At 44.7% G+C, this 12,136-nt stretch overlaps 1 protein-coding gene across 1 annotated transcript; it reads left to right on the top strand.

Moving 5' to 3' along the window:
- Positions 1-461: 461 nt before the first annotated feature.
- ARL6IP5 (ARF like GTPase 6 interacting protein 5) lies at positions 462-10,883 on the top strand. The gene is made up of 3 exons (XM_072875532.1): positions 462-866; positions 8,590-8,807; positions 9,135-10,883. Exons 1-3 carry the CDS (start codon positions 691-693, stop codon positions 9,305-9,307), a joined length of 567 nt encoding a protein of 188 aa, XP_072731633.1. The 5' UTR covers positions 462-690; the 3' UTR covers positions 9,308-10,883.
- The last annotated feature ends 1,253 nt before the right edge of the window (positions 10,884-12,136 follow it).

Genomic DNA, 12,136 nt, shown 5'->3' with positions numbered 1-12,136 from the left:
CGATCGCCCTTGGCTTACTGCTGGCCTCCATTTTGAGCAGGGCTTTGCTGCCCGGCATGGCGGCACAGCCGGCCCGGGGCATTGTGCGGGCCAGGCACGGGCAGCGGCCGCTCCAGCTGCAGGGGATGAAGCGTGAAAGCACTGAACGGGCAGCCGTTCTCGCACGGACCGCTGGGGTTCGAACCACCGTGGCTGCTGGCACCGGCCTTCCCCTCCGAAGCTGGAGGGTTTGGGGCGCAGTCGCCCCACTAGCAGGCTCCCTCTGCAATGACTCGACACCCGCCCTCCGGTGCCTCCTTGGCTGGGGCAGCCGCTTCGTGGCCCCCTCCACACTCGGCCCCCGGCTCCCTGTTTCACAGAGGATGCGAACGGGATGCGCCACGCGAACGTTAAACGCACGTCATCCTTTCCTGAGGAAACAATGAATACGCGGCCACCACTGACACCCGCAGCAGCAGCGCTACGCCCCTGTCGGCTGCCTTTCGCGGGCGTGCGAAGGGCAGCGCGCTGTGACACACGGCTGTCGCTTGTGCCGCCGCTCATTTCTTCGCTGTTTCCGCAGGGCTTACTCCCCGCGTCGAGAAGCGGCCGGGGCCCGGCGGCGGGGCCGGGGCCGGCGGGCGGGAGCCGCCCCGGGGCGGTGCCGCGGCGCTCTTAGGCCTGCGCGGCGGCGGGGCGGGGGCGGCAGCCATGGAGGTGCAGGTGGCGCCGCTGCGGGCCTGGGACGACTTCTTCCCCGGCTCGGATCGCTTCGCCCGGCCCGACTTCAAGGACATCTCGAAATGGAACAACCGGGTGGTCAGCAACCTGCTCTACTACCAGACCAACTACCTGATGGTGGCCGCCGCCGTCGTCTCCATCGTGGGGTCAGTGCGCGGGTCTCGCTCTCCATCCGGCAGCGGCGGCCGGGGAGGGGGCGGCGGCCCCGGGGGGCGGCGGGCCCGGGGGTGGCCCCGTGCCCCGGGCGGGCGGCGCTGCGCCTCGGCCCGCTGCCGCGGGAAAGGGTCCGGCCCGCCCCGGCCCCGGGCGCTGCGCTGCCGGGTGGGGTGTCGGGGGTGCAGGGGCAGGGAAGCTGCCTTTCCCTTCCTCTGCCTCTCCTTAAACCTCTGATTTATCTGGTGTCGCTGATAATAATACTTACAAAATTAAGGCCTGGTTACAGCCTCCCTTGTGGAGGGGGACTTGTTAGGTTAGGAGTGTTGAGTAGGGTTTATTTATTTATTGGCGGGGGTCTAACAGATCTGAGGACTCCCTCTTATCTTCCTCTTCTACGGGCTGCTCATCAAGCCCTTTTGCCCAAGGGAAAGAGCTCCGGGAACCCAGCTTGTCGCGGGGCACCGTGCTGCTGGTAGAAAGCAGCGATGGGTTTGTGTGTCAGATGTTGTTCTCTGAAAAACTGGGCTGCATCCTGCACAGTGATCTGTGCTTCCTCCCTAAATCTGTCCAGTGCGACTGCTTGAGCTCAGATAAGCCTCACTTTGAATTAAAAAAAAAAAGAAAGATGAATTCTGCTCTCCGTTACAGTTTTAAGCTTATGTCTAGGGGACAGAGCAAGCCCTTATTGTTTCTGTGCTAGCTCATACTGAAAAACCTTTAATATAAAATAAATAAGGTACCCATTCATTTCATTTTGGTGGGCAGGATTGAGACCCTCGAGGCAGGACCATCTGGTGGTGTGATGTTCTGTCAGGCGTAGCTTTCCTGAAGAGATTTGGGAAATAACCTTATAATCATCTTTTGAATGAAAGCCTATGTGACTCTTCTTCAAGTATTGCTCTAGAGTCTTTGGTCAGAAAGCTCTTAAGCAAGACATGCAGCAGAGGCTGATGATTAAGCTTTTAATATGGAAACTGGAATACCACTCTTCACAACAAACAATGCGCAAACGCGAAGGCTTAAATTGGAAAATTGCCCAGCCACTAGGCCAGAGTGGTTTTGGCTGAAGTGTATCTTATCTTGTATGTTGCAAAGGCTTCAAATTCTTCCCCTAAATCAATTTTTTTTTTTTGTTAAGCAGTCTGTATCTTGTTAGGGCTTCTGAAGCTCTTGACCCAGCGTCTGAGTTGCTGAAGATTCTCAGAGTTGCAGAGAGTTTTGGCCTGCGCTCTGTGAAAGGAGGGGCTGAGAATCCTGCTTTTTCTTCTTGATGCATATGACGGCTAAAGGTTTGGCATAGTGATATAGGCTTTCTTCTTCTTAATTTTGGTGGGAATATATTGCAGTCAGCTCAATAGACTACTAGACTGGTAAAAAGAGACTTCCATGGTCTTGCTGTTCTTATACCACCTTGGTCTAAACTTCTGTGTTCATCTAGCCTTGTTTAGCAGTGTGATGCTGTAGCCAGCTCTCAATGAGTAGGTAAGTCACAGTGGTCCTGGAAAGCAGGGGGACAGCTGTTTTACCCAAGAAGGTGAGAGGAAAAAAAAGTAAATAGTTTTGATACCTCTGGTTGGAAAACTGGGATGGCAGCAGCTTTTACTCAGTCTCCTGAATTCCTTCTTCATTTTGAACTCTGATATCTTTTTTTCAGATCAAGGGTGATATATTTCCCACTTATTTCCCACTAGTTTGCTGGGGTTGGAGGTGGAGGAGGAAGAGAGCCACGGGAGACAGAGTTTATTACTAGAACTGCAATTCTAATATCTTGATATTGAGTGGTAACCCTCTGAGTTGAAAACTTAAGGATGAGGAACACCTGGAGTGGGATCTTGATCTCAAATATTTTTTTTTATTGCATGTCTTAAAGCCTTTGGTATATGACGAATCTGATTCTTCTAACACTGAAGTAAAAGGGAATGGAAGAAGAACTCTAAAGGAAACAGGATAACACTTCAGTAGAGAAAAACTGTCCATTTCTTTTATTAAAAAGATTTTTCACTTGGCCAGACTGTGGCTTTGGGACAAAGGTAAAGAAAGTTCTCCTGATAAATTTAAATTGATGACTAAGTTATTGTCTTGCACTTCATTCTGTAACGGGCAGGAATCCCTGAGTGATAAATGATGAATCATGGTTTTTCAGGAACTCCGAGGCTGTATACAGGCTAAGGGCGGGATTATTGAAACCGCTAATGTAGTGGTCTTCCTGTGATCAAAACTAAACTTAGCCCATGACCAACTCTACCTGTTCTTAAGCCATCTAATTATATAGACAGACTTGTAATGCAGAGATGATATTTTCAGCTATTGTGGTACTTGGTAGCTGTGGTGGTGCTGGGCTGACGTGGAAATTGCACCCTAGAGCTTTCTTGATACTGGAAGCACAGTGGTTATTGCCATGGCTTTGGTTTACTGCCTCTTGTACAACAAAGTTGACCTCTCCAGCCTTTTAGCATCTCTCTGCAAGGTATGGAATAACCTTACTGTGAGTGTAGTGGAATTGTAACGGTCTTTACTGCATCATTTCTTGCCTTTCTCCCTCCATTTGCCTTCTCTGATAGCTACTGTTACATGTAAATGATGTTCTGTGCTTTGCAATAGTGTAGATTTTACTTTCAGCCTACAGGACTAGGTAGAAAACAATAAATCAGTGAACAAGAAACTAAAACTACTGAATTAGTGTCACTCTACTAATACAGGCTGGTGGTAGCAGCCTTGTCTCTTCCACCTTCCCTGCCCTGCAAATTCATTTAAGTATTAATCTGATAAAAACCAAGATCCTTACTAACTCAAATTGTGCCCTTTCTCCCAGTTGTATAGGAACTGGACTGCCCGTTCTTACCCTGAGCCAGGGCCCTGTCATTGTGAGTGCTATAGAGATATTTATTAAAATTAGTGCCTCCCACAACAGCTTGCAACTCTCCCTCAAACAATCAGTCTGGTTAATAAGTGGAATTTTTCTGTGCTTTCACCTACTCCAACAAGGCTTCTCTGTCTTGCAGTTCAAAGTTAACTACTTAAATTTATGTAATTTCTTCTAGGCTTTTGTTGCCATGTACTTGCTAAAAATTAGTTTCTAAATCTGACAGTATTAAAAGGTGTACTGGATTTTAGAGTGCTGCATCTAAGAGAGTCTTTGTTCTCTTCTGGCATAGTGTCTTCCCTGCAGCCTGAGGTTCGATGTCTCTTTCCTTTGCCATCACTTCTCTAAAACATGTACTGTCCATCTGCAGAACCCCTACCACAAGAAGTGTGTGTCTTGTCTTTTCTCCCCCAGACCACTACCTTAGCTGACATGCTTGTAAGTGATTGCCTTGCCAAAACAAAGACTCCAGAGCAGCAAAATGCTTAGTTTCTGTAATGCCTAATGAAAGATTAAGAATGAGTGAGCAAAGCATGTTGCTTTAAAACATATGTTGCATAATAATATTAGTACATAACTTCATAAAAGTCTGGCAATTCTGCAGAAAGGAATCTGTCTCCTGTTCTCAAAGCAATGTAAGTGATCAACAGTACATAAAGCAGCATTGCTAAATCTGTAGATGCTGAGGGCTATCACCTGGGATGTGCCAGTTTTATGTGGTACCTCTAGTTACGCCTATATAACCTCATTGAAGGTAGAAGTATGGGGAGAGACAAGGCAGCATTTTATCTTTACAGTTAATACAAATGAGAAAAGAAGCACTTAAGTGCTCTAACCTGCCCGCCGCTTGGAACATGACGGAGCAAAAAGTCTTCTAAAAGGGAATTTTCATGCTTATTTGATGTAATGGCCTGAGTTGCCCAAAGTAAAAAGATGTCGTTCTCAATGACTGGAAGTCTCCTACTCAGTGCCTTTGCTCAGGCTTGCCTGGTCATATGCAAAAGAAATAGATGTGACAGCAACTGCTGAATCACCCTGAGACAGTCATCTAAAATGGAGATGATATAAGGATGGAGCTAGCTTGCTTTTGCTTTTTATGTGGCCTGTCCTATTTCTGGGCTCATGCTGCTGGAGGCTTCTTGTCTTGCACAAAGGATGTGTCTTGCCTAGCTCTTTCCCCTACGCTATAGCTGTATATGCTCCAGGTTACTGCTCACCTCTCCTGCTATAAGTCTGTGCACAAGTGTGCAGATATGAAATAACCTGTCAAGAAGCGGTGATGTGGTAAGTCACTGAAAGCAGAGCTCTTTGGGCTTTCCTGCACCTATATGGGAAATCTAACCTGTCTTGTGATGCATGTAGGGCAAAGTCTAGAAATATGAATCCGGGGGGGGGGGGGAATCTTGTCTTAATCTGGTTTTGCTGGCCAGAGGTAGCTGCTTCACTACCAGTACTTCTTCCCACACAACTGCACCCCCAGCTGCTGCTGTCTTCTGATACTACTTCCACAAATACAAAGTGTCCTGTGCCAAGGAGCACTGTGGGACAATGCCTGTGTCCCTGAAGCCAGGCAGGATGTTTCTTTTATTTTATTTGTTTTTCCCATCTCTTTACGTTGTATCAAAGCAGATGCTGAAGGAAACCTGGTCTCTGAAGGGCAGTAGGAGTGTAATTGCAAGTCACCCTGCAACACTGCTGGAACTGAATCTAGGTGACAGCTTTTCCTTGACAGTTTGTCCCGGCTGTACTGGAGGTCACAGCATCCTACCAGGGTTGTACCTCATCCATCACAGAAAGCAATACAGAAGATAATCTAGCTAGGGTGCTCTGAGCTGTTAGCACCCCCAAATGCTATTTAGTCCTGCCATACTGATTCCTTTCAGGGTAGTGAGAGTTAGTGGTTTTCTTCTCCAACACCAAAAGAGTTTTTCTTCCCCTAAGTCATCTGAACAGGGTAAACTCAAGTTACCACACCATTGCCATGCTAATAGTTCCATGCATTACATTTTTAGGTATTTGAGAGGTCTCGTAAATCCCTGCTAAAGAGAACTATATTTAGAAAGTATCTTGTAACATACTGAATGGCTGGTCACTTACCTTGTCTCTGCAGCTTTGAAAGACTTCCAGCCTTCTTCCCTGAGCATGAATTTGGCATATTGTGTTCTGATCTGTATATCAATAGGCCAATATCAATGTTGGTGGTTCAACTATAAGGTGACTTCTAGGGCTGTTATGCAGCTCTCTTTTCCCCAGATACTGGTGCTCTAAAATAATGTGTCCATGTTTTTTCCTTTTCAGTCTTTAGCTATTGTGTTATCAAGAGCAGTGTGGCCACAGATCTGAGTGAAACTGGATAATGGAGGTCTGCCTTCCTGAAAAATGCTATTGCTGGAGAAGTTTCTATATACGAATTTCTAGCAGCATCTTAGATAGTGCTGTGAATTCTGCTGTGGGCAAGTCAAGCAGTAAAGGGGGGCTTGGCATATGACACAATATCCAGTACTGTAATCAACAGTATTGAAGTCTGTGGACACGTGGCTGACAATCTGAATACCAGTTTTTAGTGGCAACTGCTATGCCCATCTGTTTTCATGTGGCTCTGAATGACTTCATTTGATACTTATATTCACTGTTTCCTTGTACGTGTTGGAATGCAGCCCACTTCAGAAAACATGTAATTCAAATAACTTTCCTGGGGAAAGTGCGATCTTTTGAAGCTTTTTTTTTTTTGCCTTCACATCCCTTACAGCCAGTCAGTTGTACAGAACTTGTCTAATACCAGAAAGAAGTGTAGAGCAGAGAAGTTTTTGGTCTCTTCCTTATAAATATGGAGGGATTGCTCTTCACCACCAGTTTCTGAAGTTGTAATGAGAGTAAAGGGAAGGGTAGGGAAGATAAAGCTTTGAAAGTATTTACCAGACACATGGAAAATGTAGAGTGGAGCTCTTCCTAGCCCTTTGTTGCTTCCAGGATTATCTTGTCTGTAGATTTTTGGGAACAAAAAATTGGTTGCTGTGAGTTGCCTGAGTCAGTTTGGCCATTTCTGCTCCAAGCTAGCTGTGATGTGGAGGTGACTTCTGTTTTAAGAATCTCATATGTCCAGTAGTATGTATATAAACCAGGCACTAGTGTGGTCCCGTCATGAGTCATCCTCATTCTCCTGCTGCAAAGGAGCACAGATGAAACTGATTTCTTTCCAGAGCAATGCTGTTCACTTTTTCCAGCCTGGAAACTTAAGATTGACAATTCAGCTCTAAAAATAATCTGGCTGGCTACAGGGAGTGACTCAGATGCAACAAGCAATTCTACCCTATTGCCACTCCCAAAAAGCCCTGTTGGCTTTTCAGCATGAGTAGCAGAAGCAGGTGTGGAACTAGCCTGAATTTTGATCTCTTTCCATCCAGTTGTCCTGTCTCCTGTTGGCACAACTGACTTAAATAATCAAGAGCCAGCCTCTGCGCTGAAATAATTCTTGGGGATTCTTCCTTCTCTAGGAAAATGCTTTCTGGCCCTGCAGGTAAAGTGTTGGCATACCAGCGTCCAGCAACAGATTTCTTCTGCCTGTGCCAGATATGAAGCACAGACCACAAATCGTAGCATCCTCCTCAGCAGTGGGGTGGAGTGGTGAGTCATTGCGCCTGTTAGCTTTGGAACAGTAAGACTGACTGCGAAGTCTACAAGAGGAAATCTTGACTACATCTGGCTTTATCAGGGCAGTGTTATGCTGCTGTCATAGTTGTAGCAGCTCAGAGCCCTCAGCTGCTGTGTAATTACATCAGTGCACATACAAGCAAGTAAATCAGAATGCACATGGAATCACATAACATTACTATATGTGAAATATAGTAGAGTGAAATATAATAAAGAAATATATTACATAAAATGAAATATAATTTGTGTGAGTACAGAAACAAGCTAAGCAAAGTCATTGCTGAAAGCTTGACTCTAAACAAGTTCTAAATACTTGTGAAAGTGGTTTGAGCAGGTGATGTTCTTGCCCTGGTCCAAAAAAGGGACTTACTGTTTATAGTCCAAAGCTGACCCACTCAGTGGCTTGGTCTGCTTGGTAACTCCAATAACAATAATAGAACACAAACCTCAGCAGTGACCCTCTTGTCAGGCCTGGCTCTTCTTCCTGCAAGACTTTTATCCCATACTCCAGTTTCTTCTGACTCTTGGGCATGCTTGGGACTGGGCTTCCATCTGTTGTGTTGATGGTAGTAGGTTCATAAAATTATTTTGTTTGGGTGTAAACCAATAAGAAGGTTTATTGAGAAATAAGAAATAGTGAAGTAACTTCCTTTACTCAATGTTCCTGCTACCTTTCCCAGTTTGCAAACCTAGACAAGGTAATCTAAAAAGCTGGTTCATCTGAAGACCTAGGCTGAGCCTGGTTTTGGTCATGTGTAGGGAGAAGATCAATCCCTTAGGCAGCTGATTATTGGCTCCATCTGCTCTCTGGATTTGCTAACTCTGGGTCTGATATCAAGTGAATATGTTGATTGCACAGGTAGGAGGGGTCCTGGTGGTAAGTGCCTCTGTTGATGAGGTGCTGCAGAAACTCTCATTATCCTGAGCTATGCTCAGGAAGAGAACATAAAGACAAAGTTTATCTAAAATCACTGGTAAGATTGCTTGTTCAGTTGCACTTGTTGCTTTATTTAGATTCTGCCTAAAAATCAGAGGTTGATAAAGATCTTGACAGCAACAACTGACTTCTTAATGCCTTACTTCCCTAGTAACAAGTTATGAGTGAGCTAGATGTTTGCTATATGGACACAAGTCATGAAGGCTCTGAAACAGGACACTTTTTTTTTCTTTTTTTTTTCTTTTTCTCCTCTTCTCTACAGATTTCTGAGTCCCCTGAATATGCTTATTGGCGGTACTGTGGTGGTGCTGGTGTTCATGGGGTTTGTGTGGGTATCGCACAACAGGGATATACTCCGCAGGCTGAAGAAGCAGTACCCAACCACGTTTGTAGTGGTCATCATGCTGTCTAGCTACTTCTTGATCTCCTATCTGGGAGATGTCATGGTGTTCATGTTTGGGATCACACTTCCTCTCCTCTGTAAGTATTTTTCCTCTTCTCTGGGGGGCTAGGGGCATGTGACTTGAGCCTTCTCAAATAAGTCTGTGCAGTCTAAATTGGCTGTTGCCTTTACTATCTCTATTTAAATGATCCCAAACCAAAATTGTGAGGGAGGGGACACACAAAACAGCACAAGCCATCTTTAATGTTATTATTAAGTGGGTACCTGTGGTTACTTAAGTGATCATTGAGACTTCTTCTTCTTCCAGTGATGTCATGGCATTGGAGTGTGTCTTAAGGTGAATGCTGCAAGAAGTATGCATTCCTTGGGCATTAACAATTAATAAGTGTGTTTCTGTCATGCAGTGATGTTTGTCCATGCTTCTCTGAGGCTCCGGAACATAAAGAACAAGCTGGAGAACAAGATGGAAGGAATAGGCTTGAAGAAGACCCCGATGGGCATCATACTGGATGCTCTAGAACAGCAAGAGGATAGTATCAACAAACTGGCTGACTACATATCTAAAGTGAAGGAGTAAGCAGCTGCAACGTGGCATTTTTACCTGTTGCAGGATTGTAGTTGCTATTTACTATTGTTCAAGCTTGCTTTCAGTTTGTGTACAAAACAGGAAATGCATGTGGTACAGATTAATAGATGCAGGATACAGGTATTCCAAGGTCTTCAGAGCTCCTCTAAGAACATAAGAGCAGCAACTTTTTTCTATTGTATAGCAAATGTTCTGGTGTTTACACAAATACATACTAACTTAAACGTGTTTGCTTGTCTCTTCTTCTGGGGGGTAGAGGAGGAAGAGATAGAAACCTATGCAGTCTCTCAAACTGTCTTGTAGCAAATTTGTCTATTAAAAGTAACACCCCTTTCATCTCAGTTCTACAAGATGGCAGTTCAGCCAGTTTATGCTGGGTAGGACCTTCAGGCTGGCAATGTTCAAGGTGAGCTGGAATGTGTCGAAAGTAGGTGTATCTTGCATCCTCCAAATCCCTCACCTTGAGTGGTCTGTATTGAGACCACGTTGCTAGCTTAACTAGCAAGCGGTAGAACTGTGCAATACTTGTAATGAATATGGGTTCCTGTCCTCACCTCACATTCCTCCTTTAGCAGCTGGGAAACAGTCTAAATAGATCTAAGCATGAAGAAAATATATGGCACTGTGCCTCTGTCAGTTCCAGTAAAATGCACCTTTGTTCTCGACGAAATCTTGATCTATAGAAACTGCTCCTCCCTGCAGGAGAGCCAAACTTCCTTGCATACCAGCTAAACTATGCCCAAACATGGGAGGAAAAAAAGTTTTCAGATTCATTGGATGAGCTAGGTTTCTACCCTATTGATGTTTTTAAATACTGCTACTTTAGGACTTACCTTGTTCAGCTTTAGTCTGTATAGGCTGTTTTGTAGATGGAGGTGTATGTGTGTTCTCAAGCGTGGGTCATCTTTTTCCTTCTTCTTAACCAGAATGCAAATATATAAGTAAAACATGCATCTTACTGACTCTGTACTTCTGACGCTCTTCAAAGGAATAAACTGGATTTCAGGTTTACAAGTAAAAGCAATAAATGTCAAGATACAGTTTTTGAAAACCCATTCCAAATTCATGAAGATATTTGCCTGTAACAACTCCTGAAAGTGATGTGTAGGATTCTTTTATATAAAATTTTAACTTAACTGCCAGCTCTGATGGAATTGTCTTGATAACAGCAGCTTACCAACAATAGGGGGGGAAAAAGTTGTCCAGGTGACACTCCATGTCAAATATTCTTGCATTTCTCTTTTCTAACAAAGTAATTAATTTAACAAAAAAGCAAGCATCCTTAAAGTTGAAGCTTTTATGTAACTTACCATGCTGTTTCCAGTGGACTGTGTAGAAATCTGAACATGTCATTCCATTTAAGTGTTAAAGTGATCAGTATTTATTGAAAATGTCTGTATATTCCAGCTGAAGAGTCAATGGCCTGTTCCTCACTCGTAGCGCATGGTCTTTGTTTTTTGAAAATTGTTTCCACACTTAAAGAACATAGTAGCCTATGACTTCATCATTACTGTAGAATTTTAAAAACTGCACAGTTATGAAGAAAAATAAACTCCCATGGTGATTACTGAGTGCATTTATTTCAGGTTGGGAAAAATGGCTGGAAATTTGAGCTTGTCTCTGTTTCTGCAGTTGGTGGAATTCCCTAGAGTGGTGGTGGGAGATCTCCTGTCACCCTGCAGCTCATGCCACAAGCCCATGCTTGTGATGAGCTGCTGGCTTTGAATGCTCTGTATGCATATTAATTTTGTTGAGGCATGAGGGACCTCAGAGCTGCAGGAATGTTATGGCCTTGCTCTTGCATCCTCACAAAGGCGCCTCTACAGAGGTGGAATACTGAAGCATTTGTTCATGCTGTTTCAGTCTCTTATATAACTCTACTTAACTAGGATTTTAAATTTCTTTTAATTACCTGGGAGGGATTTCTGCTTCTAAGACTACTGAGACCTGTACCTTCAGCAGTGCTAGGAAGCCAGCTCTGCTGCAGTCAAACTAGTAGCGCGGTCTCTGTATCTGGCTGCCTCCCTCCTCCTGTGATCACTCAAGAGGTTGCTCAGTGGGAGAACATGGATCAGAGCAGGGCTTCACAGGTCCTGCTGCATCTACCCTGGGAATACGTGTCAGCTCCTTCTGGGTGTACCAGTGATTTGTGCCTGGCAGCTTGATTTGTAGATTGTAAAACACCATCTTTTATTTTCCTCTGTAACTCCCTGTCCTAACTGCTGAAGTCTTAGCTGCACTAGCCTGGCCTTGAAGTCAGTATGGAGAGCAGCATGCTCTAAGAGCTTTCTGGGGGAGCTGCTCTTTGCACTTGTCACTTGCGGCCGTGCTCCATCTGAGGGCTTGGTTAAAAGTACCAAGCTCCTTCCCTTTCCTGCTTTTAGCCTTTACAAAAGGAGAAGGCTGTATGAAATGGGTGCAATGAAAATGTTACTTCCTTTTTTATGTCTCTGCCATGCAGAAATGGCTCTGCCTTATGTGGTACTTAAAAACTACTTGCTGTGTCTTAGGCAATACATTGACCAGGTTTCCCAAGCCTGTGGCATTAGAGTTGCAGACAGAAGCAGAGCTGAGAAGGAGCTTTACAAGTTTGGAAGATGGAGATTTGAAAGAGACCAGGTGATAGATACAAAAAGGACAAAGACAAATGAAAACTTGAACTAATGACAGTAGAGACTACCTTGGATTCGAAGAGGTCCTGGACATTGCTGGTACTACAGGACTATTATAATAAAATGGAGAGGGGGAACAGGGTGGGACTGGGGTTTAGCTGCCAGGGGAAGGTTGCTAAGAGTTACAGGCAGGAGCAAGGAGAAACTC

Source organism: Ciconia boyciana, chromosome 11 (genome assembly GCF_034638445.1).
Source record: "Ciconia boyciana chromosome 11, ASM3463844v1, whole genome shotgun sequence".
Lineage (NCBI taxonomy): Eukaryota > Metazoa > Chordata > Aves > Ciconiiformes > Ciconiidae > Ciconia > Ciconia boyciana.
The sequence above is the reverse complement of the archived record's forward strand: the minus strand, read 5'-3'. Positions and strand labels throughout refer to the sequence as shown.